The 23268-nt window shown below is 38.6% G+C and overlaps 1 protein-coding gene and 1 long non-coding RNA gene across 7 annotated transcripts in view; one reads left to right on the top strand and one right to left on the bottom strand.

Moving 5' to 3' along the window:
• LNPK (lunapark, ER junction formation factor) overlaps positions 1–1950 on the bottom strand; it is a 66822-nt gene extending 64872 nt beyond the window's left edge. The window contains exon 1 of one of the 6 annotated variants that reach the window (XM_070581585.1): positions 1645–1924. Coding sequence is in view for 1 of the 6 variants with exons in the window: in XM_070581586.1 (XP_070437687.1) it covers positions 1308–1438 (131 nt within the window). In the remaining 5 variants the exon portion in view is untranslated. Of the gene's footprint in view, positions 1–1307 lie in introns of all 6 variants that reach the window. The other 5 variants (XM_008533044.2, XM_070581582.1, XM_008533042.2 and 2 more) reach the window with 5 other exon arrangements.
• LOC139076820 (uncharacterized) lies at positions 1900–23268 on the top strand. The gene is made up of 3 exons (XR_011528807.1): positions 1900–2249; positions 19942–20147; positions 23089–23268. It is a non-coding gene; the product is annotated as an uncharacterized lncRNA (long non-coding RNA).

Consider the following 23268-nt stretch of genomic DNA (forward strand, 5'->3'; position numbering starts at 1 on the left):
TGAAGTTCTTCATGATTAATTATATGATGATGAAGTTTCCATGATTAAGGTCTTCATGGTAAGTCGATGTTCATTCTGAACTAAATACCACCAAAAAAATGACTATTTGATTAGAAAGATGTCTATATGAAATCATACCTGTTTGATAGCCATATAACTTCTTTCTTTATATTCTCTTTCAAGTTAATAATATATAAACACTACGTAAGTTTATTAACAGCATTGGGCTGACCTCAGTAGAGAACAGAGAAACTTAAAATTCTAATTTTAAATGCACCACTTTTGTTTAAAAAAAAATGTGTTCAAAATCAACTTGGTCCTCCTAAAATGGAACCATGGGGGCTGGTGAGGACAAGAGATTGGCATTCCCTGCCAGTTCGAACATATGCCTCACACCAAGTTTACTCACATCCACACAAACCGCTATTGAACAGGGTCAATTTTGTCAGTGGTGTCATCCAAGCCACAGAGAAAGGACAAAACACAGTCGACACTAAGGGACCACAGAGCAGAAGCCAACTGGGAAAGGCGGAACATGGAAAACTCAGTGAGTCATGGGTTTTACTTAGCACTGTGAGGGCACCATCAGCAAAAGTGAGTTCACCAATCCCAACTCTCTCTCTATCCCCATACACAATATTAAAGAATTGAAACTCCTGATGTAGTTTAGATTTGCTCTTCTCCTTCTGCCATGCTTATGACACCTACGCAACCTCGCCCTTCCCTCCACCCCTTAGACCACCCACCGTCCCCCAAACAAGGACGAGGGTTGCCGAGAGGCTTCTCTAAGCAGCATAGAATCCACGCCCAAACGCCTGGGCGGAGCAGCATGACACTGACAGTTTTCGATCCCTCCAGATCTTTCCAACTCACGGCGCCTCCGCACGAACTCAAAGAAGAGACGGGTAGAACACTCAAAGCGATCGCTTAGCAGAGCACCTTGTGACCCTTCGCCTAGACATAGGCGGGCCAAAGAGCCGATGCTCAAATCAATCCAGTCACCCCCGGCATCTCCGAGAACAGAGCTGGGGAACAACCTCCCCTTCGGGGCAGAAGGGAGTCCCCAGCACTGCAGAGCCACCCCTGCCACGGTGCTGGGTAACCAAGGGGACCAGGCGGCGAGAGTTGGGTAGCGCAGCCGGGCAGGGCTTGACCAGCCGCCGCCCCGGAGCTCTTAGGCCACTCGGCGTGGGGCCGAGCGCCCGGGAGAGGCGAGCGGGGGAACCGGCGCGTATCTCCCAGGGAAAAGCTCAGTGCGCCTCCCCTCCGCCGCGCCCTCCCAACGGCCCTCCTTTGGAGCGCTCTACCTTTGAGAAGCGGGCAAAGCCCGGCGCTGGCGTCCACCTCTGCCAGCTTGCGCCGCCGCCGCGCAGCACGCCTCCGGAGCAGGCAGCAGCCGCCACTGACAGAGCTCTGGGCCCGGCCAACTCCTTCCCATCAAACCCCGCGCTCCCGCCGCCAGCCAATCCGCGCCGCCGCCGGCGCGCGCCGCTCCCCCGTCACGTGACTGTGACCCGGCCGGGCAGTTGGGGCGGGGGAGTCGGGCGGTGGGTCGGAGGATGCTTGTGCCTGTGGGCTCCGCGGCCAAATACGGCGCTGGTCGCCTCGTCTTGGAGGTGTCCTGCCATTTATGATGACTCTTACCAGTGCAGTTACTTCTTGCTGTTCCTCTGCCTCCTTCTTGTCTTTTTAAAGCCTGCACTGGTAGGTCTCGCTGGAGACAGAAGACCCCGAAATGGGTCCTGGTGCTCCTAGACGACCGCGAGAGAGAAGAGTGGGGTTGAGGGTGGAGACGGGTGCATCTAGAAAGGAGTCCGCCCTGAAGAGTCCTCGATCAGCTGTCATCCAGCCGGCAGCAGAGCAAGTTAATGCTACATAGCTTAGAAGAGACCCAATTCCCAAACAAGCCAGTGACATTCAGCCTAGAGTCCAGGAGTGCTTGAGGCTTTTATCACTCGTGACGTCAAAAAGGTTCATTTGATGCCTGGATGCTTACCTCACCGGCGTGTGGTACACTTCAGATGCCAAATGATGTTGATTTCAAACCTGTGGTTAACAACAGAAGCCGAGTTTTCGCTTAAAACTCTCACCTCAAGAAAACTCCTTCACAGGTCCTGATACGTGGGCCCACCAATAAACCACCGAGACCTCTTTGCCTCAGATTTGAAACATTGGCTAAACAGCGTTAAATTTCCTAGTCAACTGGGAATGACAAGTCTAAATAACAAATGAAACTTGAAGCACACAAGGTAACTTGGAGAAAAGTAAAGAAACTTCAGCAAAAACTTTTGTCAGGTTTTACCCCTGTGACATGTTTTAGCCCTCTGTGCAAACATTTTTTATGGGATTTTTCTGTTTTATTTATTTACATATACATTTTAAAATAATAAAAAGTTTCCATGATTTTTAAAGACTATAATCACTTTAATATGCTGCATTTCAACTTTGACAATGCAAACAGGTAAAGTAAGAAAAGAAACTGAGTGTAGTAGTATCTAGTGGGTAAGAATAATTTATTATACTGGAAGCTACCAGATAATTCACGGTGAAGATGCTTGTCCTAACTGCTAAAATCTTTAGTTACATCTTTGTAAACTTGAAAGGATGAAGAGGAGGGAACCAAAGTTTTTTTCTTGTGTACTCTGGGTCAGGCACCTTACAAATCTAGAAGAAAATGAAAAGAAACATTCTGCCTATCTTGACATGGAAATTTAAACATTTTGTTTTTCATCCTTTGCCATTTCAAAGTATTAAAAAAAAAAAAGGCCTATGCAGTTATGCAAATAAATCTCACCTCAGGAAGATGCCTTTTCCTAAGAGAACAGGGTAGAAACATTTTCCACTTGCTAGTGACTTGTTACCTAGTTTTAACTAAGCCGTCAGTCTAATGTAAAGGGGGAAAAAACAGGAGAGGGGAAACAGAGAAGGGCTAGCTGAGTGCCAGAGATTCCAAAACCCTAATCATGAGACAAAATTCCCTAGGTAGTTCTCTAGAAGAGGAGAGATCTGGCCTGGCAAGGGGAGGGATAGAAGTGGTGAATCATTAACTCTTTTAATCCTCCCAACAACCTTTTAAGATAGGTATCGTTTTTCAAAAGAGGAGACTGAAAGTAGAAAGATTATATTGGAGAAGGTAACATTATACCACTGCCTCCTTTACATGAAGTGGGAAGAGTTTGTCAGGCACAGTGAGGGAAGACATTACAAGCAGAGAAATCAACATATGTACTATACGGCTGGATTACAGGCCACAGGGGTCATTCCAAATATTTATTGAGGACAAGACCTTGTGTTAAGTGCTGAAGATACAGAGATAAATAAAACAGCTGCCCTAAAGCAACTGACACTAGCGAGAGAGACCTTCAAGAAAACAAACAAAAAATATAATATAGGGTGAATAACTGCTGTGATAGAGGCAAATGTTCAAGAGATTGGAAAATGATAAGATGAGCAGCCAGAGGGAATGTGGGAAAGCCAATGAAGGTGGTGCTTAAGCTAAGTCCAAATGTTAAAGTTATTCGCTACTGATTCTAAAATTGTTCTGGGATAGATTCTAAGGAAGTGAAATTGGAAGAACATCAGAGAAGATGAGAAAAGAAACAAACCAGTCAAAGGAATTCTAAAAGGTCTAATTCAAATTTGTGAGCCGCGTTTATTTAGAGAAATAAATGAACGTTGCAAGAGATAGCTGCTATAAGAGCTTACAGTAGGGTCATTCACTGATCTGGCCAGAAATGTTAGGAAGGCTTCCTTGAGGAAGTCACACTGGAATGGAGATCTGAGGATAAGAGAGGAGAAAAAGAAACAGAGGGAACTTTTGTCAGGAGGGAACTTTGGAAGCCTGAGGGACTGAAAGGAGGCCATTGTGGCTAGAGCATAGAATGCTGGGAGGGAGTGCTACAGTATGAAGCTGGAGACCAGATTAAGCAGGACCTCACTGGCCATGCTGAGAACCTTCATCTTTTTCTTGAGAGCATCTTTTTCTTGTGGAAGGGATTTGACATAGTCAGATCTGTGTTTTAAAAAGATTATTCCAGCTGCAGTGTGGGAACGTGAACAGGGTCAGCATTAGACCAATTAGGACCTATGGGTAGTGGTTAGTGTCGGTAGTGGTTCAAGTGAATTGAGTGGGAAGAAGGAAGTGGAGACAAGTGGGAGAAATGGAACAATTTGGGAAGTAAAATGGGAGATCTTGGTGATGGATTTAGATATGGTAGAGTGGAATGGGGACTGACGAGAGGGAGGAGTCAGAGACGATGGGATTTCTGGCGGGCCCAGTGCGTGGGTAGTAAATGCTATCGCTGGATGTGGGGGACACTGAAAGAGAGTTGGTTTTGGAGGAAGATGGTGTTTCAACATTTGAACATGTTGAGTTTAAGATGTTTTTGTGACTTCAAGGAGAAATGTCAAGTAAGCAGATCTATGGATCTGCAGAGGAGAAGTCTGGGCTGGAGAAAAAAAATATTTTACAGTTTGTAATTTGTCCTTTTCCACAAGGTACATATATTTTCAAAATGCAAATATATTTACTTATTATAAATAAATGTTTTATTTTAAAATACATTGCATAAAACCAGAAAATAACAAGTGGGAGTCTCTACGGGAGTTTCCCAGACTTCCCTGTGAGTCACTTGGGGCCTTTGTTAAAAAAACAAATTCTCAGGCCCCTTCCCTAGGGATTCTGATTCCACATGTCTGGTATGGGGCCCAGAAATTTGAATTTCTAACAAGTGCCACTGACGATTCTTCCTATCAGGCAGTTTCTCTGGACATTGGTACTCCAGTGCCAGAGGCCGCCTGCATGAGAGTTACCCAAGGTACTTATCAAAATATAGACTCTTGGGCCCCGCAGACTAAAGTCTCTAGGGGAAAAAGGGAGGAGAGGAATGCAAAGAGGAAGATGGCACAGTACCAGGTGGTCCAAGACTTCACCCGCCATCTTTGACAGAGGTGTCCTAGGCTCTCCACCAAGCAGTTCAGAGGAAAGCTGGTGTCCTTTGCTGGATGATGCTTTTGTAGGCACAGGCTGCTGTAATCACAGCTTTCCTGACTCCTAGCTCAGGCCTCCTGCCCTGTCCACTGAAACGGCCCTCAGCCCACTCTGATGTTCTCTGTTTCCACCACTCCCATCAAACCTCATCCTTCCCTCCCTGGCCCCTTAATCTTCCTCAGTGTTATGCTCCCTATATATTCCTCCCAATTCAAGGGTTTTTAGCTAATCTGGCCAGGACTGGGCGGGAAATAAGATGAAATGCTATGTTTCACTGTCATCAAAGCTTTTTTTATTCTCAAAAACTACTTTGGAAGTGTTTTTGTTTTTAAAGACTGAATTGTTTATTCTTTTTGTTGTCTTGTAACAACTCTGAGTCTAAGGCACTGTAGATGCTTCTAACTAGAGGAAGAATCAAGAAGTATGAGGGAAAAAGAGAAGATTAGAATTATTTTTTTGTGGTAGGAAATATAACAAACACACAGAAAAGTTCATAAAACAGAAGGGTACTACTTAAAGACATAAACCAAACACGCATGGAACCCCACTGGGCCAAAAAGTAGAACATTACCAACACCCCAAAAGGCCCCACTGTGCCTCTCCCCTTATAATCCCCAAGTGCCTACAGATAACCACTATCATGATTATTAGCATATTCATTTTCTTGCTTTTCTTTACAGTTTTGCTGCCTAATTGCTCATTCTTAAGCAATATAGCTTAGGCCTGTTTTTGAACTCTGCGTCAATGGAATCATAGAGTAAGTTCTTTCACATCTTGAAATTTTTTGATGAACGTTATGTCTGTAAGATTCACTTATGTGGATGCGGCTGTAGTTTACTCATTTTCATTTTGTAGGTTACTATATTGCATGGGTATACCATGATTTGTTTATCTATTCTACTATTGGTGGACGTATAGGCTATCTTGTTTGGGCTATTATAGACTATGCTGTTGTGAATGTCTGCACGTGTGTGCACGTGTGTGTGTATCCTGGAGCACATAAACATGGATTTTGATAGCGTCTTTACCTTGGTATGGAATTCCTGGTTCATAGGGAATATTTATCTTCAGCTTTACAAGACCATGCCAAAATTTTTCAAAATGATTGTACCAATTTATATAACGTAAAAGTTCCTGTCACTCCACATCGTCACCAACACTTGAACTGTCTGACATTTTAATTTTTGCCAATATAATGGATATGCAATGCCAACTTATTGTGGCACTATTTTGCATTTCCCTGATTATTAATGAAGAATAGCATCTCTTCGTATGTTTCATTATCTCATTGTTTAGGTGTTTTCCCATTTTTATATTGGGTTGTCTGGCTTTTTCTTATTGATTGTATTAATTGATTATATAATGTGGAAACAAGTCTTTGGTTGATTATATGTGCTACAAATATTTTTTCCGCTCTGTGGCTTGCCTTTTCACTCTCTTAGTAATGTCTTTTGATGAAAAGGAATTCTTTTTTTGTTGTTGGCTGACGAAGATTTGCCCTGAGCTCACAGCTATTGCCAATCTTCCTCTTTTTTTGCTTGAGGAGGATTCATCCTTAGCCAATAGCTGTGCCAGTCTTCCTCTGTTTTGTACATGGGTCACCACCACAGCATGGCAACCAATGAGTGGTGTAGGTCTGCACCAGGGAACAAAACCCAGGCTGTCAAAGTGAAGCACACTGAACTTAACCACTAGGCCATGGGGCCAGCCCTGAAAAGAAATTCTTAATGGAGTTAAATTTATCATTCTTTTCCTTTATGACTAGTGGTATCTGTATCCTGTTTAACAGCTCTTCTCCTACCCTAAAGTCATTAAGATAGTCTCTTATATTGTCTTCTGAAATTTTATTGTTTTGCTTTTCAAATTTAGTTCTAAGCAGACCTGAAATTAACTTTTTCACTTATGAAGAAAGGGATACATCTGTAGTCCTCACATCCCTCCCTCCCACAATGTTGAAAAGTAAATCAGCACTATTTATTGACAGGTGGTCCTCTCCACCCTACCTTGCAGGGCTGTCTGGGTGATAAACCAAGTAGTCATATATATGTGGATGTGTTTCTGACCTTGCTATTCTATCCCATTGTTCTGTTTTCTTTTTTATATATTTCTGGACTCAATATGCTAGTATTTTATTTAGGATCTGGGGGGCTGTCATGAATGAGATCAACCAGTAATTTTTCTTTCTGGTAATGTCCTTCTTTGGGTTTAGCATCAAAGGTGTACTAGCTAGCCTCATAAAATGAGTTGGGGAATATACTTTCCTTTTCCTACTCTAATATCGTTATTTTTATCCATTTATTCTTCTTGTCTTTGGAATCACATTTCCAAGAACCCCCAAAAATCCATTTAGATTTTTATTAAACTTTCTTTAATTGTGTATATTAATCTCAGGGAGAATAATATCCTTCCACATGAGCTTTACCTTTCTGGAATATGATATGACTCTACATTTGTTCAAGTGTCTTCATATGTTCTCCAAAAATTTTATTATTTTCATCATATAGGTCTTATTTCTCATAATAGGCAGAATTCTAACGATGTCCCTCCAAGGTTCCCATCTCCTGGTTAGTCAGTAAACCACTAATCTAGGTACTGCTGTAAAGGACATTGACAGATGTAATTAAAGTTATGGATTATCCTGGATAATCTCCGTGGCCCCAATCTAACCACTTGAGTCCTTGCAAAGAGAAATTTCTCTAGCTGGAGTCGGTCAGAGAGATGTGGCAGAAAAGGGAAGTTTGGGAAAGGTGAGGCAGAAGAGGTCAGAGAGATTCAAATTGTAAGGACTTGACCCATTGTTGCTGATGTTGAAAAATGGAGGAAAAAGGCCATGAGCCAAGAAATGTAGGCAGGCTCTGGAAGCTGAGAATGCCTCCTGGCTGACAGATAGATAGCAAATGGAGAGCTCAGTCCCACAACTGCATGGAACTGAGTTCTGTCAACAACTGAATGAACCTAGAAACAGGTCCTCCCTTGGAGTCCCCAGAAAGATATGCAGCCTGCTGACACCTTGATTTCAGCCTTGTCAGATGGGAGCAGAGAGCCAGCTGAGCCACAGCGTACCTGGATGTGTGACCAACAGAACTGTGAGGTAATGAATGAGTGCTGTTTTAAGAGGCTAAAGTTGTGGTATTGTGTCATGGCAGCAAAAGAAAACTAATACCTTTCTCATTAAGCAAAAATATTTTTGGTGGCTCATCAAGTAAGCCTTTACTCTAAATAGGATTATACCAGGTCGCACCTTCAAATCCTGTGGCTGAGCTTGTTTTACCATTTAGAATCCAGACTAAAAATGCACGTCTAGCACATGAGGGAGGTGGCGCTTGAATCTGCCTTCTGAAGGTGCGTTTGGCAGACAACATAGACAGTACTTGAGAGGAAAGGGACAACTTTGGGGAAAGCACAGCACCAAACCAAGAGCTTGGGGTGCAGCAGAAGGAGCAGTGCAGCTCCTCAACCCGTTTGCTCGCTTCAGGTTTAGACTCGCATCACACTCTCCTGGGGCAAATGCACACTAAGTGTGGTTCCACATTCCAATAAAAAAGTGAGGAAACAGAATCTAGACTGCTGTGAAATAACTCTGAAAATATCAATGTATTTTTATATTGACATTTATCAAGGCTAACATTAAAGATTCCTATTATCATAAATAATGCATAATTTCAGAGATGATTTGTGTATGAAAGACAATTTAAAATTAGAACATAAGATATCCTGGCATGTAGACAATGGCGTGTGAGCTCAATCTAGTTATTGAAAAAGAGAAGAACATTTCCTTCTTACAATGAGAAAAAAAAGCTTTGCTTGTTCTGTTAAATATATATATAAACTAAGCAGGTTGATATAAATTCTTGGCCTTGTGCCCAGTAATTCCAAAAGGTGGCATTCTAATGCTACCTAAAAAATAATGATAGGCGTTACAAATCAGGTAGCTGGTGAAACTTGAGGCTTCTCTCCTGTGTGTGTGTGTGTATGTGTAAAGCTTATACATAAAACAAAGAAGATGTAGCTTTAGCTAATTCATACTGAGATTTATTGTTAATAAGAGTCATAAGAGTACATGGTGTTTTATAAAGCATAAAATATGGAAGACAAATTTTCTGCCCTGAGGAGGTTAGTAAAACCTGTATAGGCGGTAGCTAATGGTGATTTACAAAGTGATCACCAATGGAAAACAGCATCAAAATGATGTCTTATAAGAAGAAAGAATTGGAAAATGCGAACGATTTGAAAAAAGAAAAGAGATTGCAAGAACTTGAAGGAAGAATGAAAAAGAGATGAAAGAAATGAAAGACAGTTCTAAGAAATGAGGAAAGAGGGAAAACGGAAGATAGAGAGGAAAAGACTTGCTGCTGTGAGACACGAACCCATACATGAGAAAGAACGGAGGATTGATTTGTTTGACAAACCTCGGATATTGGACAATTGGAAATCCTAACTCTACAATTCACTTATAACACATAAGAGCTAGTTTTTCGAAACAGCAGAAACTAAACCAAACCTCTTATTCAAGCCATATTATTGCATCTGTAACATATGCATATATAAATAAAACTCCATACAGCTCTGTATGCAGTTGAATTGTGAATGATTTAAAAAGTTCAAGGGTATTTTTGAGCTAAAGTATAAAAGGAACTTCACTTTAGAAGATATATTGAAAAGCACTAGTTTTCTTCATATATACGTATATTCTAGAAAAGTCCCAATGCTATAGCAATACTGAAATCAGACCCAGTATTTCCCTACAAGATAAAGACCAAGTTTCTGTGCAGTGTACTGAGGGCCCAAACCATCTCCAGGTCCCCGCTTTGTGGACGTAGCAGCTGCACAGACTTCTCTTTATTCCCGAAATAGGCCATACTCAGGGAGCTATCTGTTCAACACGTTTGCCCATTTTTAAAATGGCATTGTTTATCTTTTTAGTAATGAGTTTTGAGCATTCTTTATAAATTCTTGTTATTGGTTCCTTCCCAGATATGTCATTTTCCCATATTTCTCCCAGTCTGTGGCTTCTCTATGCATTCTCTTGTTTGTCTTTCAAAGAGCAAAAGTTCTTAATTTTGATGAAGGGAATTTATCTTTTTTTTTTATTTTATGAGTTGTGCCTTTGGTATGCTCTAACCCAAGATCATAAAGACTTTCTCCTGTTATTTTCATTTACAACTTTTATGCTTTAAGGTTTTGCTTTTAGGTCTATGATCCATTGTGAGTTAATTTTGCATAAGGTATGAGGTATGAGTTGAGGTTCATTTTCGTAATTTTCTTTGCATGTAGGCGTTAAACTGTCTCAGCACCAACTGTTGAAAAGATCATCCTTTTTCCATTGAATTGCCTTTGCACTTTTGTCAAGAATCAATTCACTAAATATTTGTGGGTCTATTTTTGAGCTCACTATTCTTTTCCATTGATCCATATTCTCTATTTTTGCCATTTGCCACACCATCTTGACTACTATACCTTTGAAGTGAGTAAATGAGGTAGTGTGAGTCCTCCAACTTTGTTCTTTTTAAAAATTGTTTTTGTTATCCTCATTCTATATGAAATTTTAAATAAACATCAATTTCTAGAAAAAATCTTGCTGGGATTTTTATTGGGATTGCATTGAATATGTAGATCAGTTTGAGGAAAATTGCCATATTGACAATATGGAGTCTTCCAATCCATGGACACAGTATTTCTCTCCATCTGATTAGACCTTTGATTTCTTTCATCATTATTCTATATTTTTCAGCATACAGATCCCGCATATTTTTGTTAGATTTATATCTAAATATTTTATGTTTTTGGTACTATTACAAATGATACTGTGTTTTAAAATTTGATTTCCAAATATTTGTTGGTAATATGTAGAAGTAAAACTTATTTTTATAGTTTGACCTTTTATCCTGTGACACTTCTAAAATGATTTATTCATGCTAGGAGCTTTTTATAAATTCCTTGGGATATTCTGTGTAGAAAATCACATAGTCTAAACAGAGAGAGTTTTATTTCTTCCTTTCCAGTCTGTATGGGTTTTTTGTTTGTTTGTTTGTTTGTTTCTCTTGCCTTCTTGCATTATCTAGTACCTGCAGTACGATATAGTACTGGAGTAATGAAAGCAGACATCCTTGCCTTGCTCCCAATCTTAGGAGAAAACATTCAGTCTTTCACTTTTAGTATAATATTAGGTGTAAGTATTTTGTAAATCTCTTTATCAGGTTAAGGAAGTCCCTTCTTAGTTTGCAGTAAGTATCATGAATGGATGTTGAATTTTGTCAAATGCTTTTTCTGCATCAATTGAGCTGATCATATGGTTTTTTCTTTTCTGGTGAGTTGATATGATGAATGATACTGATTTTCAAATCTTAAATCCTGTAATAAACTGTAGCCGTGAGTATAATAGCTCTCAGTGAGTTCTGTGAGTCCTCCTAATGAATTATCAAACCTGAGAACGCCCCTGAACTCGCAGCTGGTGTCAGAAGTCTTAGGTGGACTGGGCAGTCTGGAGAACTGTATCCTCAAACATCACAGTTTGGCTAACCCTAGGTAGAATGCAATCCATTTATTTAGGTTCAGAGCACAAGTGTCATCTCTCCCTCTGTAGGTGATGGTTCCAATGTTAGTTCAGAGTTTTTTCATTTTGTTTTGATTGATTGGTTGATTTTTAAAAATTTCTTTGCTAGGCTGTTTTGTATTTGTCTCAAGTATCACTTAAAGGTTAGTCTGAGATTTGAGATTTGTAGTTCCATTCTCAAAGCCCTGGCTATGTAACTTTGGGTCTGTCCCACTGTAGTAAAATAAAAAATATATATTTGGTCTTTGTCCTTTGTTCCTGGCACAGAACTCCTAAAACTCTTGGAATCTCCTATATGTTGAGTGCCTTTGGCATGCTAATGAGATGACTGTTGGCTGAGGGATTCCTAGATAGTTTCACGGTAAGGGAGCTGGTGGCCAGAAAGAACAAACACCTTGATTATAAGCTTAGAACTTTCAATCCCTTCCCCCACCCTCCGAGGGGTGGGGAGGAGGGGCTGGAGATTGAGTTACTCACCAATGGCCAATGATTTGATCAATCGTGCCTTCATAGTGAAACCTCCATAAAAAAACCATAAACTACAGGAGTCGGAGAGCTTCCAAATTGGTGAACATATTGAGGTGCTGACAGGGTGGTATGCCTGGAAAGAGCATGGAGGCTCTGGACCACCCCCTCTCCCTCATACCTTGCCCTATGTATCTCTCCCATTTGGCTGCTCCTGAGTTGTATCCTTTATAATAAACTAGTAATAGGAAGTGACTGTTTTCCTTAGTTCTGTGAGCCGTTTGAGCAAATCATTGAACCTTGGGGGGAAGAGGTTGCGGGAACCCTTGATTTGTAGCTAAGTCACACAGAACAGTGAGTAACTTGGGCACCTAATACTTGTGACTGGCATCTGAAGTGTGGGCAGTCTTGTGGGCCTGAGCCCTTAAATCTCTGGAGTCTGACACCAACTCCAGGTAGTTAGTGTCAGAATTGGATTGAATTGTAGGACACCCAGTTGATGTCCAGAGAGTTGGAATATTGATTGGTGTGAGGAAAAAACCCACACATTTGGTGTCAGAAGTGTTGTAAGTAAAAACAGCTCACCCACACATGTGCAACTCAGTGGTGAGGCTGGCATTACGTTGGTTTGTTATAGGATTTGGGGATTATCTTCTCCAAGTCTCACCCTTCCTGGATATCCCCCACACTCTCAGCCCGCAAGAGTCCTTTGTGTTGATCTTCTGGCCAGAAAGATGGGACTCCTCTTGGATTCCTGGATGCCCATGCTGCCACACAATTCCCACAATTGGGGCCACCCATGGGGCAAGGCAGAGAGGGGGAAAAAAGATGAAGAAAACAGTAATTCTTCCTACTTTGTCTGGCCTTCAGGTCCCTTTTCTTCACTCCTTTGGACAGGAAACTCGCTGCTTCAGCTCCGTTATAGGCCAGCCCTCTGCAAGCCACAAAGGAACAAAAAGGGATGTAAATGAAAAAAGTATTACCCCCACACTCCCTAGCCCACAGGGATCCCCTTTCCTGGTATTTTGGACAGAAAGATAGAATTTCTCTGAGTTTTAGCTGTCTGCAGTCTGGATGCCCCAGTTCTGCCAGCAACCCACTCTTGGCTTAAGACCATGAGCAAAAGGAGAAAAAAAATAGGAAACTCATCCTCATACAAGCTTGTTTCTCCAGGTTTTGACTCCCTTCCCCAATCTGCCTGCTTTACTTTTCAAATTCCTCAGATAGTTGCTTTTTGTATTTTGTCTAAAGTTTTTAGTTGTAATCATCAGAGAAATAGGCTGTAGTGGGCTTACTCCATCTTGGCCACATCAGAAGTTCAATCTGCATACTTTTTAATTGCCTCTTCATAAAGAGTAGAAATATAATTCGGTCTTTTAGTTGGTTTAAAATTTTTTGCATTTTTATAATTCAGTCTTTTAGTTGGTTTAAAATTTTTTCCATTTTTGATAATTTAGGAAAATATTTCAGCCTTGTGTTAATATCATGTAAATTTTTAGATTGGCTGTCAAATGTGGGAAAAGTACTATCAGGTGGTTAGTTTTTTCATATATGTACTGTAAGATGTCAGAGCTTTTCAAATTTTCTTGTGCAGTAATTAATCTGAAATATTCTTTGAATCAATGACAGTTACTAGCCTTCCCTGATGTCCTTGTAATAGCATATTACGAGTTTTATGTTACTTTTTTCAAAGTAACCATTTTATGTCAAATCAACAAGAACTTTAAATCCTTTTCCAATGTGTTCATATGATTCTCTCCTCTCACTAACTGGATTATCAAACATTCCAAGAGCTTATTCATTGCTTTTATTTGAAATATATCTCTTCCTACTAGTGAATTCCTGATTTTAATGATGATTTGAAATCTTTTTGTTACAAATATTCTTGGTGTCAGAATAATTTCTATTGACTTAATTGCTTACCTTCTTCCACTTTTGTTTTATATTCCATTAATTTTTCATCTGAAAGTTTTGTCAGTTCTTTCTAAATAGATTTAGAGATGACAAAAGATGATCCCCTTCATATAATTCAAATAAGGTGATTGCAATTTCTTAAATTTCTTAAAGCAATGTTTCAAAGTGTCTTTTTGAATTGCAGTTAAAATGCTGTATTTAATTTTTATCAACTTTTTGAATAAGGTTTTAAATGCTTTTTTGAGTGTTAGGGATTTTCTTCCAGATCTTTGAAATATGTATTTTAGAATTCATAAAATGTCCTTGACTCATATTGCAAGGCTTGCACAGCTTTATAATGGATAACCCATTACATTACACTTAGACTTTTTAAAAAAAATCCGAGTTGATATGTATATGTAAGATACACCATTTATGAGAGGAATCTGAAAGGAAAATAACTGTCATAACATGCCAACGTGGTTAACAATGGTGGATGCAGCTTTTTCTCTTACCTGGTGATAGGCATGAGCTGCACATGGTGTACATGCTGCACATTGATTAATATCTTTAAAGAGTGCTGGAAGCCCTTTTCCTCACATAGCAGCCACGTTGTTGGACAACACTCCATGAATGTTGTCAACCACAGGTTCCAACGTCCAAAACTTCTTTCACATCATTGAGTAAAGCCACAGGCTGGTTTTCACTTGGTGAAAAAGTTTAAAACTGTACATAGAATTTTCAGTCACAGCAGTAGAACACAATAATAGCCAACTAATCAGTGTCAGAGACATCTGGCATAGAATCTGCAATAATGGAGCAGTATTTGGTAACAGCGTGGCCTGATGAGCAGTGCCATGTCCATGCCCAGGATTTGAACGGGTGGAACCCTGGGCCACTGAAGCAGAGCGCGTAAACTTAACCACTCTGCCACGGGGTCAGCCCCTCAAGTACATTTCTGATAAGAAAGAACTTTTAATTTCACTAGATGTTAATGAGAACTCATTCCTCTACTTATAATTTTACTCATCTGATTGAAAGAATTTTCCACAGCCTAGCTTCTGGCTCCATACATTGCAGACCTTGTTTCTGCTCCCCTGAGAACCTATTCCCATACTCAGGTACCACTCATTTTGTGATAGCCTCTAAGCTTGTACTTTCATACCACCATGCCAAGTTGAGTCCGCAGAATGAGCAATTGGAGTATGCCTAGAAGATATTCTTACCCTGAGAAGGCTAGCAATAACCACAGGAGTGGCTGTAAACTGTGTAAATAAATCCCACTAAACCCAAAATAGCATTATCTCCAAATAAACTACCCCTAAGCTAGATCTCAAAAATGCCTGAGCAATTGCAAAGCCATCTAACCCAAGGGGAAGTGTGATGGAGGGAAACCCAGGAGGGAAACACACAGCAATCTTCACTGATTGGAGTTAAAATAACTTACTTGGGCAAATTTTTCAAAAATGTATGATCTTATGAACACATTGCTAGAGTCCCTATCAAGAAGCTTAGTACAGTTTCTTCCAAGGAATCAGGAGACATCAACTTCCTTAGCTTCCTGGTAGATCTGTCTCTGGGCATGACTTCCAGGCTTTATCCACAATTACCCCCACTGCCTGAAATGTCTTGTCCCTTCTTCTGCTCCTGGAAAATCCCTACTCTTCTTTCAGGGCTTGATTCAAATGTCAATAATTTCCTGAGAAAGAATCTAGTGTATTGGAAAGAATTTGGGCTTTGGTAAAAGACATCTAAGTTTCAATCTCTTGGCTGAGTCACATGCTGTTTGTGTGTCACAAGCAAACTATTAACTTCTTTGAGTCTCAATTTCTTCATCTATAAAATATGGATAAGAATATATACCTAGCTGCCTTGTAAGAATTTTTTAAAATTTAGCATTTCATCAATTCTGTTTTTTCTCATCTTAACATCTCTCCATAGAATATTTGGAACATTGAGAAAATGGTGCTTAAGAGAGGCTTTAACTTGTTTATTTCTCTTTTCCCTACATCATTTTGTTATTTGGGTGATCAACAGGGCTGGCACGAGGATGAAGCAACTGAGGCATTTGCCTCAGGTCCAAAATGTAGAGGGGTGTCAAAAAACTCAGCAAATATAAATAATATTTTAATTCAGTATTTTTAAAAGTCAATGCAAAAAATCTATGGTGAACAAAACATCAAAATCTTAAATAAAGACAGGATCAGTATACTGATTTCTCCTTTTGCCTTAGGCTCCAATATGCCTCACACTGGTTGGTGATCCAAACTTAATGGAAGAATTTGGAATATTATGTCTCTTTATAATTATTCATAACAACTTTGAATTATTCTCTTTCTTTTCAGTGGTTTTTCCAGATGCCATCTTTCAACACCTCCAACATTAATTCTTTTAGCATTAAAGCTTGACCCTCTACAACTGGTGATGTGAGCAAATTATCTTTGTTTTATCTTAGAAATATTGTTTGTGCTTTGAAAAGTGGCTTACTTTTTCGAAAACGTTTCCATAATTTCTATCGGAGATAACTTCACTCTAGAACGGTCTACTCCATTTTTTCCTTTTCTGAAGTTATTTGAATTCCACTCTCAACTTTTTGCAAAATGGTTCATTTCAGAGTACTTCAGAGACTTTATGCTTCCTTTAGGAATTCTACCTAAATATCAGTAAGTTGTTCTTATTTTCCATCTAAATTATTTAGCCAAATTTAGTTACGACTATTTCTCTGAGATGTTGGAGCAAAACATTTCAAATATCCTACTTGAGGTGTGCTCTGTAGTGTTACTCCCATATGCTGTTGGTAGAAGTATAAATTGGTACTAGCTTAAGGCCAATTTGAAAATAACTGGCAAATTTGAAATATACATGACACAGATTACTTTTATAATTAAAATAATTTTTTTAAGCAGTATTTTTTTCCCATTGTATCCTTCTGAGTGCAAGAGTACAGAGTCTCTGGCTTCAAGGACCTCGTACTTTAAAGGTGAAGGAGAAAAGAATGATAACTTGTGATCTTTACATAGGGCAATATTTAAAAATTGTTTTGAGGTGTGTTTTCATATTTTAAATATTAATTATAACCCACACAGAAAGTGTGAGCAAAGTCTAAAAAATTTTGGAATTTCTTTGATTGTACACTTTGAAATTAAAGATAATTTCATATTTAATGTAAATAAATCCTGAAGCTAAGAATAAATGTTGTTCCACTATTCACAATATTTCTCTATTTTAATTATTTTGTTTATTTTTTGAATGGGTAATACATGCATATGATACACAATTCAAAAGTTGCAAAAGGGCATATAGTGAAAATTAAGTCTCTCTCCCACCCTGTCCTGAGGACTCATGGTTTCCCTCCCTGGAAGCAACCACTGTTGCTGCTTCTTGGGTAGCTTTTCAGATATGTTTTGTGAATATGGATATATTTCTCTCTCTTTCTCTCTCTCTCTGTTTTTTCTCTTTTTTTGCACAAAGACTAGTTTATTCTATACACTGTTCTGCATATATCTTAAGAATCATTTCTCAGTCTTTGTAGTGGCTGCATTATATTCAATTGAAAGGATGAAGCATTCTTCATTTCCTCCTGATGGACATTTAGGCTGTTTCTGATCTTTTACAATGACAAACAATGCAGCAGTCTAGGACCTTGTGCATGTGCCATTTCTCTGTGTGCCAATGTACATCTGTAAGAAAGAATTTCTGGAAGTGGAATTACTGGGTTAGAGGATGTGTGCAGCGAAAATTTCGACAGATATAGCCAAATTCCCCTCCACAGAAGTTGTACTAGATTACACACCCACCAGGATGGTGCCTCTCTCCTCGCCTGGACCACACAGCGTATGATCACGTTTTTTAATTTTTTTTAAGATTTTATTTTTTTCCTTTTTCTCCCCAAAGCCCCCCGGTACATAGTTGTATATTCTTCGTTGTGGGTCCTTCTAGTTGTGGCATGTGGGACGCCGTCTCAGCGTGGTTTGATGAGCAGTGCCATGTCCTTGCCCAGGATTCGAACCAACGAAACACTGGGCCGCCTGCAGCAGAGCACGCAAACTTAACCACTTGGCCACGGGGCCAGCCCCACATTTTTCAATTTTTGACAATATGATGGGTTTTAAAAAATGGTGTCTCACTTTAGTTTGTATTTTTCTAATTGTGAGAGAGGTTGAGTATCACTTCATGTGTTTAAGAGCAACATTTACGTTCAAGATTCCTCACATAAAGAGTAGTGATATTTCCATTAAATTTGACTAGATTTTTTTCCCCTCAATGAAAAAAAACCTCCTACAGGGTTGTAACTATATAGCACCTACCATTAAAATAAAAAAATTAATAAAACTCTACAACATCTCAGAATATAAAAGCAGGATTTTTCCACCTTTCTGGAAGAATTCAAAAGTTCATCTTTGGACTCGTAACAAACATGTAAAGTTTCACTAAAATTACTTATTAGTAAAGTTGGAAATCGCCACAATATATAAATTCTCAATTTTAATTGTTTTTCACAATTCTGTGCTAAAATGCAAAAAACGTATATATACCAATAGCAAAAATATTTTCCTTCAAGATCATAGCTGCAATATTATTCAGTATTGAAAAAGCAAACTTCTAAGACTTACAAAATCTCTTTTCCATTGAAAGCTTGTCTTTAGGGGCCTTCTAACATGACTATTGATGAGTAATATAAATATAGTATAAATTTTAATGCAGTATCCATAAATGGCATTTTTACATTATTGCTATTGCTACAACACCAATGTAAATAAATATTGTAAATGAATATCAACAGTAACTCTTCTCTCTCTTCTGTGTCATTTCACTGCTGACGTTGTCATTATCTTTCCATCATTGCTATAGAAGTTAATCTTACTAAACAAAACCTAGCACTTGAAGTGTATCAAAAATCTTAGGACTTTTCCAGTTAGTTTGTATTGATCATATGGAAGTTACTTAGTATCTTAGAGTTCTAGGTACAAAGTATACTCTTTAATATCATTAGTTTGGGAAATCAGTCTTTTTGCTCCCTACTTCCCACCCCACCCCATCAGCTTTACACAGAGAAATAACTCTTTCAGGTTACAGATAAGAGATGCCAGTTAATCAGTCCGACTGGTCACTGGAGTGAAAGATGTCACTGCCAGATCCCCTGATACCTTGTGCAGTGGCACAGACTCCTGGAATTGAAAGGGAGCCAGCTCAAGGAGTCATTTAATCCAAACCTCTCTCTTCCTGCAAGGCTCTGCCTGAAATGTCTAAGACGGATGGTTTGTCCTTAAAATTCACCAGGGACAGAGATTCTACAATATCACTCTGGAGCCTTTTCTAATGTTTAATCACTATTACTGTCAGGTCAGTTTAAGCTCTTTCCTGCTAGTTTTTCCTCTGCAGCCGTGGAAAACAGTTGGTCAGCAACCTCTTTATAATCGCCTTTCTAATACGCAAAGACAGTTACCAAGGTGCCCTTCAGCCTTATTTTTTTAAGATTATATAATTTATCTTCTGTCCATTTTTAATATATCAGTATTTTATCTCATTAATCATTTGGATTAGTTTTCATTAAACTCTTTCCATTTGTTCTATACCACTCCTAACTTAGCATTATAGTAAGTTCTTTAATTGTAATGTGATTTTTAACATTTTAATTATTGTAGGGCAAGGTAGCTACACTTTCATTTGTTCACTAAATATGTACTTAATGAGTATTTTATGCCAGAAAGAAAAAGATAGACAAATCTCCTGCTCTCATATAGTATATATTCTAATAGAGGAAACAAAGAATAAACAATTAAAAATGGATCTGTAATATAATATAATGTCATGATAAGAATAAAGCATCTTGTATTAATTAGGAAAAGCCTAGGCTGCTGAGATAGAGACCCAACAATAATTGAGTGGTTTGAGGAAAAAGTTTGTTTCTTACCTAATAGTCCAACATGACTACTCTGGATCATGAAGAAGTTCTGCTCCATGAAGTCACCCAGGGACCCCAGTCCTTCTTTCATGTTGCATTATCACATACCTTAAGTCACTGTCATTATCTTTATAGTATAAGCTTGGTCATCCTGAGTTCCAGCCATCAGGGAGGAGAAAGACAGCATGGATGAAGCTATCCCAGGCCCAGAAGTGGCACACGTCACTTCCACTCCATTCTGCTGAAGAGAACCTGGTTACCATCACACTCAACATAGGAGGCTGGGAGACATAGTCTGAACATGTCCCAAGAAGAAAAGGAGAATGGATTTGGGGGACCAGGTAGGACATTGCAAACACTGTCATTGTTTCTCCTCAATATCTTCACATCCCTTTTTACCTCTTTGTTTCTGCTTCCAACATCAAACACTGGGCTGTTTTTCAGAAGATGTGCTGGGGACACTGGATCTCACTTTGCCAACACTGGAAAGTGCCTAGGAATTTACCTCCCCTACCCCACCTCAGCCAGGGAGGGCCAATAGGTGCAGGAGTATGAAAGATCAGCTTCCTTACCCTCTGGTCAGGACAATTCTGAGGCATAACTTACACTCGAGAGTTCCCATGCAGGCACAGGCTGAAGCTGCCCTCTATGGGAGATGGCCTGAGATTCATCCTTGCTTGGCTGTCTTCTCTTCCCTGTCCTGCTTTCCACATCCCCTTACTGGTTTCCCCCAGGAGCACTTTCTTAATAAATCACTTGCACAGGAATCCTCATCTGATGGTGCACTTCTAGGAAACCTTATCTAAGACACAAGGTAAAGGGTTAAAGGTGCTGGATCATTTTTAGTGGCCTCACACGTAAGATCAAAAGCAATATTTGGACAAGTATGAATGACTTCACTCACAGCTATCATGACTACTATGGAAAAAACAAACAAAAATCTGTATTTTTGTTGTTTTGCCAGGGTCACATTCATATAGTTTGTATAAATGTAGCTTATGTGAGTGGATGTCTACAACCTGTTCAAAAAGTGAATGCATCTGTATCTTATTCTATATTATCAAATCTTCATGAAAGGTATCTTCTAATTGGATCTTTGGAGATAAAGGGAATACAGTTAAGTGAATGGAGGGAATAGGCAACAAAAGTGCTCAGCGATGCTCAGCACTGAGTAACCCAAAGGGGCTTAGAGCATTTCAGAATACAGGGTGTCATGGATTCCAAAGTAACTAAAACACTGAAGAGTGACATCTTTCTGTGGACCAAATATATCACATGTAATTGTTTTGAAGAGGGTACTGGCTGCTGAACCATGACGAAAACAGTGTGGTGGTGGGGAGTGGGAGGGAGGACTCCAGAGGGAGCAACTGGCAAAAGATCAGCTGATTGATTGAATTTTGACTTTACTAATTGTAACCATCTATGATCCTCTTCTATAATCTAATTAATAAATTAACACAAGTTTATGTTACACTATTTTTTACCATAATATTGAAGTATGTAAATATTAGAATTGTTTGTGTGTTGCAGACTTACTAGGTTTTGTATGAGTAATTGACTCAGGAAGATAGAACTTTTAAAAAATAAATTTCTAATTTAAAGTATTACCTTTGGTAAATATAAAAATCAGGAAATATAGATGATACTTCATGTAAAATTAACTTACATTGAAATCATCATTCTACTAATTTTACCATCTCAGAGCCCTGCAGACTTCTCTCAGAGACCTTTGTGGCTCTGATCAGTTACAAGTGTACATTTATTTTTGCGTTTATTTGATTATTTTATTAATGTCTTTCTCCCACACTAAACCATAGATCTAGGAGGGCTGTTTTTGATCACCATTATATACCCAGCATCAAATACAGTGCCTGGCACATAATAGGGATTCAAAAGAATTTGTTGACCGAAAAAAATTAATGAATGCATAAATACAGAATAATTTATATTAAATTTCAAATATAGAATCTTTACCATCTAAAGTGCATGGTGCAAGTATTATTATGTATTACTCTGTAAATTATAGAAAATGGATAATACAAATGATTCTTGTCCATAGAAATGTAAATAAATTAAATGTAGAATGCAGTTGGTTATTGCTCTATGTGTAGATCAGTTTTGCATTTATTTGTAATTGTATTTTAGCTTTCCACATTGCCCCCACGTATTTGCTTCTTTGAATTCTCCTTTGAATTGCTTATATCATTCTTCTGGTTCTCTCAATAATTAATTCATTAAGTAAAATATTTGATATGTATTTGTTTTATATTTGTATGAGTCATGATTTTACCTTCTTTTAGAAAGTATCCCTTAATACCTTAATAATACCTTAAAAACATCTTAAATAATGCTAACAGTTTATCTGTGTACACAAAAATCTATTGAAAATGCACTACATGGAAAGAATTATGCCATGCCTGAGCAAAATAAACAGCAAGTGCAGGAACTGAATATCTTCCTAACACTTGTTTAAAGAATTTTGTTAGTCAAGCTGCAAAGAGATTAGTAAAAGAATCATTCATACACATTTTGCTTGTTATTCTTATTAGTTCATGCAGCCACAGAGTACTAGCACTGCACGGTGCCATTGGGACCCTGTCCCAGCTTCCTGGGGATTTGCATACTAGGGAAATATCTTACAAAGACCCTCTATACAAACATTTCAAAATGTGCTGGTTTGTAGTTAAATTTATTCTTTCATTTTCTGCTTTATTTTGTTATTATTGTGTTCCATTTTATGTATTCTATAACTGAGGAATTACTCAAAATTGGGAAAAGAGATAGCTGAAGCATTGGAATTTCAACTTCATACATGTTTCAAAGAGAGCAAAAGGTTGTATTTCAGGGGGGTACTAAAATTACATATGATTTTTTTTTCAAACAAATGCCAAGAACTGTATCTGCTAATAAGTTTTGCCCAGCTTGGAAACCAAACTCAGCTACATAGTATAAGAATGCCAGATAGACGACAATAAATATTTTTGGCATAGTTTCAAAGCTACATAATGCCAGACATAGACATGTAAAAGTAATGGCAAGAACTACAAAGATTATAAAAGAAATAAAGTCACAGTTCGTAATTCATATGATTATGTTCAATAGCAGGCTTAGACAGCTTTTCACATAATAAGATCCACATGTAAAAGCATCAGCTTATTTTACTCAGAAGAAGATAACAAATATTAAAACGGCTTTTAAAAGTAAAATTCTGTTGAGAGCTTATAAATGTATTTTTGCAAGCTGAAGGAGAGGAACTTAAATTGTTTTTTTGTTTCTATTTAGATACCCAACTTCTGCTTCCCATTTTGTCACACAGAAAAATTAAGTAAAAGAAGAAAACGCAACCTCAAAGACGGGACCATCTTTTAAATATTCTCACTATAATCTGTATATTAAAAATGGAGTTCAGGGAAAACACCATTCCTCTGAAATTAAATAAATTGTGCATTGTGTTTAAAGAAA

Source organism: Equus przewalskii, chromosome 17, assembly GCF_037783145.1.
Source record: "Equus przewalskii isolate Varuska chromosome 17, EquPr2, whole genome shotgun sequence".
Taxonomy (NCBI): domain Eukaryota; kingdom Metazoa; phylum Chordata; class Mammalia; order Perissodactyla; family Equidae; genus Equus; species Equus przewalskii.